This window comes from Megascapheus bottae, chromosome X (genome assembly GCF_031878675.1).
Source record: "Megascapheus bottae isolate mThoBot1 chromosome X, mThoBot2.hap1, whole genome shotgun sequence".
NCBI lineage: Eukaryota > Metazoa > Chordata > Mammalia > Rodentia > Geomyidae > Megascapheus > Megascapheus bottae.
In genome coordinates, this window is record NC_143547.1 from 33,453,674 (window position 1) to 33,459,336 (window position 5,663).

General features: G+C 36.2%; 1 protein-coding gene across 1 annotated transcript; it reads left to right on the forward strand.

Moving 5' to 3' along the window:
* The first annotated feature begins 477 nt into the window (after positions 1-477).
* On the forward strand, positions 478-4,377 carry LOC150040787 (checkpoint protein HUS1-like). Its single transcript, XM_090326503.1, has 4 exons — positions 478-559; positions 1,128-1,258; positions 1,343-1,519; positions 3,493-4,377. The coding sequence occupies exons 1-4, from the start codon at positions 508-510 to the stop codon at positions 3,574-3,576; spliced, it is 444 nt and encodes a 147-aa protein (XP_090182629.1). The 5' UTR covers positions 478-507; the 3' UTR covers positions 3,577-4,377.
* The last annotated feature ends 1,286 nt before the right edge of the window (positions 4,378-5,663 follow it).

The following is a 5,663-nucleotide window of genomic DNA, read 5'->3' on the forward strand; positions in this document are numbered from 1 at the left end:
CCTTTCTGTGAAATGTTCAAGCTTTTCAAATATTCAGATGTATTACCAATCTTTAATGGAGATGGTACACTGTTTAGGTACCAGGACCAGGGTAGACAGTGTTTGAAAGTTCACTCCTATAGTGAACTTTTAAAAAATCTTTTATAAATGATTGATTCCATTTGGAAGTCTTTTAGAACGAAGCTGAAATGACTGTCAGCCTTTTCAAAATGTGATTTTCCAGAATTACAAACCTAGATATTGGGGTTGGAGACACAAATGCTGCTAAATCCTCAAGCACCACAAAAACAAAAACGAAAACAAACAAAAAAAACTAAAAGAAAATGTAAACTGTGCTCAGTGAACAGAACTGGAGGAGGTTAGGAATCTGGGACTCAGTTTACCTGACCACACGTCTGGGCGGTGTCCTCTGGGAATGAGAACGTTTCTCACGCGCAGCATTCAGGAACCGACAGTTGGTCTCCTGGGATCGAAGCCACAGCACAGTGGGCCTTGTCGAGCACAGCTATGAGGTTCCGAGCTGAGATTGTGGATCAAACTTACCTATGTCACTTCAAGAGTAAGCGGGAAGGCTGCGGGACCCAGGGCGGGAACCAGAAGGAGGATGGGGCTGGGCTGGGAGAACCTGAAGGTGGAAGAGCATGGCCACTGGACAGACTGGGGTGGGTAGGCCAGGTAGGGTAGTGTGTGAATGAAGACTGCTACCTATTAAATCTGTAACTCAGTTCCATTCATGTGATTTCTCTCTCACCGTGCCAGAAGACATCTTTATCTCTCCTAGTCGTCCCTTAGTAGTCAGACCCCATTATTCAATCCCTCAATCCTCCGAAATGTGTGTGCCGAAACTTTCTTTCAATGCTGTGTTCTGTATCTAGCAGTCTGTAAATTCGTGTGGATTGAATGATTTGTAGATCCCTGAGCCTCAGTTTCCTCAAAGAGCACTGACAGCAGGTACTGATTGCCTCCAAAGTTGTGGTAGACACTGGAATGACACAAAAAGTATTGAAGTATTTTCCAGGGAGATACTAAATTATACCCTGCTGAATTCCAACCTCTATAAGCTCAAATGTCCATTAGAATAAGGAATGTACAATGAGGTTAGCTTTTTCTTTTGTTCTTTGATATAGGAGTCATTAACATGTTATACAACCTTGCCAAAACCTGTACCCTTTACATCTGCCCGGAGAAATTGAACTTCATCGTTTCAGAGAAGCAGGCAATTGTAGGAGGGTTTAGCTGCTTTTATGAGTTCCAGCAGGTGAGTAGGTGCTCCAAGAGGCTCTAAACTCATCCTATGGGCACTAGATATGCCATTTTCTAAATGCCTATTTTCTTCCTGTAGGATCGCTTTTTCAACAGATTTGAAATAGAAGGTGTCTCTGGAGAAAACAATGAGATATATTTAGAACTAGGATTGGAAAAGTTCTGTGGTGCCTTAAATGCTGTCAAAAATGTCCAAACTTTGACAATCAAGTTGACTAACAAACACCCTGGGAGCCTCATGGTCTGCATAGAATTGGTGAGTAGAGGGAAGGGATTTTTCTCAAATTTTGTATGAGAACTTTGCCTTGGAATGAAGTAATTGTAAGCCTGAGCATTAAAAAAATATTTTTAAAAGCTAATTGGTTTGCTTTAAAACTAGGAATCTCAATTATGACTATTTTTCTCCATTACAGTTGTTTCTTTATGTGTGGTCTTTTAAAATAATGTAATTTCACAATATTGACACAGGCTCCTGCCTTTATCCAGTTGAATATTCGGCACTACTGGTTCTTTGAGTGTTATTTTCACCTAATGTAGAAATCATAGTTTCTGTTTTCAAATTAGATGATTCCTCCTCTTCCTTTCCTCTGCTGATGTAACTAATATTATCCAGTGATATTTGCCTTATATGTTGCTTCAGATGAGATGAGCACAAAGCTCTCTTAAGAAGCACACATATACACTACAAACACACACACACACACACACACACACACACACACACATCAAATACTTAAAGGAGGAAGTTCATATTTATTTCTGTTTTAACTTGTATCCTCCAAAAGACAACAGTATAAAAAGATAGTTTTTTCTGGTAACATTATCAGTATATTTTTGTATGTAGTATTAAAAGTTTCATCATTTATATTATACACTAGTTGTAAAAATTAGACCTTAAACTAAAGTGCCAATGATACTTTCCAAAGATGAGGGCTATAAAATTGTATGTTAGGCTGTTGCTTACCATTGTAACTTTTCCCTTCAGACACTAAAGACAAAGTGTAAGTTAACATTTTTTGTATTGTAAAGGTGATACAGAGCAATTACAGTTATATAAGTCATGTAATGAGTACATTTCTTTTTGAACAGTATCACCCCCCTCATTTTCTCACAGTTGTTTCCCTCCAGACTCCCTGACACCCAATTTATGTAGTTCATTTCCGACATAGCATCTCATGAGTATCACTGCTGAAATAGTTCACCTTTTTTATTTTTGTTTTTTTATATATTTTTATTGTAATTAATAAAAGGGTTACATGATATTTGCCAGATAGAAGGTGCATTAATTCACATACATTGATACCCTTTCACATGTCTTGGTACCCATTACCCTCCCTAGTTCACTTTTTTTGTTCCATCATTTCTGTGCTTCCCCCTCTCTTCCCCAAATCAGATAAATATACATATAAGACAAAGGACAAAAATCAAAGCAGTGGCAAAAGGGAAAAAAAAGAAAAAAAAAGAAATGTAAATAGTACAATAAAAAAGGTTTTGTTTCCATTATTTGGAGTTCATTTCGATAAACATCATTTTATATGCACGTATCCACTGAACCCTTGTAATACTCTCCTAAGAATATCCTCCTTTGGTCTCAGTGTGCATGTTTAGAGTCCTGTTTAATTTATCATGTCCACATGTAATTGTCTTTTACTATCTAATGGGTTTACTTTTCCCTCACTTTTAATAATTAGAATGTGCCTAAAAATCAGTTAATATTTTAAACTAATATTTGAAAAATTGTATTGACAATGTTTCCTTGCTTAGAATGAATATAATTCATTGCTGCAGATTCTGAATTATTATGTATGCGTATACAGTCTAGTGTAAGGATACACTGGGAGAAATTGTTAGGAAGTAATCTGTGTATTTCCAAATTTAAAGTAACTTAACAGCATTCCTAATTCAATAGGTACACTAACTCCTTTTTTAATAAATACAATGGGATGTCTGGTACAGTCATGCCCATAGAATCACAGAACATCTCCAAAGGACACATGCCACTGATTGTTGATAGCAATCATAATTCTTAATTATCCTATTCACCACATTCCCAAGTTCCTAGAGCAGAAGAGGCAGAATTTTAATGTGAGGTAAGTAGATTCAGAGTGAATGAATTGAGAGCATTCCATACAGTTTTGGTATTTCAAATAACTTTTTCCCTCAGTTCTTTGGTTTTGATTTTGTTTCAATATTGATAACATCAAATATTTTAACTCTTTGTCTTGGCAGTTATCTGTGTCAGGAAGGATTCGTATTGTGACACACTACTTCCCCATAAAGTTCATCCCTAGAAACTTGTGGAAGAACCTATAAGAACTCTAACTCCAGACTCAGATGTAAATGCAGACTGAAGCCCTGCTGTTCAACACAATTAAAGAAGGAAATTTGTTTTCTCTGATTTTTCAGAATATTTGCCTTTAAGCTGAGATACCTCTGAGAATGAAACAATATTCATATTTAAAAGGTGCTCTAGGAAAGAAATCTGAATATTTGTCTTTTAATGTTTATGTTAACCCTCTCAATCCACTGTCACATACAATTAAAAATGCCATGTTCTTGACCCATAGGAAGGTGAATTCCTTACACAATCTATCCTTTAAGTAAAAAAAAAACTAAATGGACCCATAAATTAGAAGATAACCCATAATTATAGAACTATTGTCCTTAGTGATGAAGTTGCAGTCTAGAGGACTTGAGCTTAGTATATGTAGATAGAGGAATTTTTTAAAATCAGAGTTTGGATTGTCTTATTGAGAGATAGTTACATATCTTACTTTTCTTTCTGATGTTGGGAATGTGAATTTGTATGCATAAACTGGGTCTATTTTATTATTATCAATACATAAAATGCCTCATATATGTAGGATCACTTTTACTTTATATCTCTACACATTGAGTATATTCAAAATGGTCTACTACTACATGTGAAAATGCGCAAAACATTCTAAACAGTATAAGTTTTGTAGACTATTTTATAGTGTAAAAGTAACACTGTAGAAAAAAACATATGATGAGATGTATATAATTTAAGATCAAGTTTGAAAACCAGGTTTGTGTTAGTATTTACTGTGTTGGAAAAAAATCAAGAAGGCATATAGCAAATATTTCATTCAGTTTTTTTGTGCACCTGCATGTTTGATAATAAGCATTGTATTGAAATTTCTGTTTACAGCAATGAAAATAAATATGGAATTTAAATATACATTATTTGAGTTATTATTATTAAGACATATATAGCAAGCAATTCTGAGTATTAAATGCTAGGCTCATTTTTTATAGCACATGATGAAGTTATTCATCATGCTGAAATCTCACTAGGTTTAGAATGTTTGAGCCCGAACTGGGTACTGGTAGCTCCCAACTGTAATCCTAATACTCAGGAGTCTGAGATCTGAGGATTGTGGTTCAAACCCAGCCCAAGCAGGACTGTCCATGAAGACAGATTTATTTCCAATTAATCACCAAAAAACCAAAAGTGGAGCTGGGGCTTAACGTGGTAGGGCATTTACTTCGAGCAAAAAGAGCTCATGGACAGCACCCAGGCTGCAAATTCAAGACCCACAAGTGACAAAAAAGTAATAATAATCCCAGAGCCTGGGTCTATACAGCAGTATGACTTTGCAGAATACTTTCTTCTGATCAATAACCAATTTGAATGTGATGTTCACTTTCAGTCACTGTGACAAAATACCTGAGATAATATATAAACAGGAAAATGTTTTTGGCTTACAGCTTTAGAAGTTAGTCATTGGTGACTTGGACTGTTGCTTAGAGCTTGTGAGAAGGCAGTAAGTACATCATGTTGGAAGAATGTGCCAGAGGGAGCATTGCTTATCTCATGGTAGTCAGCAACTAGAGAATCGCAGATCAGCGTTAGTACCACTTTCAAGGACACACTTCCAATGCCCTAACTTCCTTCTGCTTGGCTCCACCTTCTAAAAGATCCCTTACCTCCTAGCAGCGCCAAAGGCTTTGTAAAAACTGCTGATCCTCCCACATAATCTAGAGAAGACAGTCAAACTACAGTGGATAAGCTCAAGATCAGTCTGAGACAATGTTCTTTTACTAAGAGAAGGGTATAAAAGAGGATATACAAAAAATATTCATGCATATACGTTATGTCAAAATTCTTGAGTCTTTGGCTTGGCTTATGGTCAAAATGTTGACAGCTAACCAGTTGCCCACTGGACTTAGCAATGAACCTTTTTATTCTCCCATTTTACACTACAGTTGACTGGCTTTCTGGGATGAAGGAAAAGACATACACACAAGGACACATAAGTGTCGGAGATCCTTGATTACTTTGGTCTTAAATTCATCTCCATGTAATTGCCTGCAGATCTCTGAATTTTCTCATTGAAACCATTGGCAAAAGTGGTTCAATATGAACAGATGTATTA

Coding starts and splice junctions, on each gene's coding strand:
- LOC150040787 (XM_090326503.1), top strand. CDS start 508: ATGAGGTTCCGAGCTGAGATTGTGGATCAAACTTACCTATGTCACTTC. Junction 560..1,127: donor TTACCTATGTCACTTCAAGA/GTAAGCGGGAAG, acceptor TCTTTGATATAG/GAGTCATTAACATGTTATAC. Junction 1,259..1,342: donor GCTTTTATGAGTTCCAGCAG/GTGAGTAGGTGC, acceptor TTCTTCCTGTAG/GATCGCTTTTTCAACAGATT.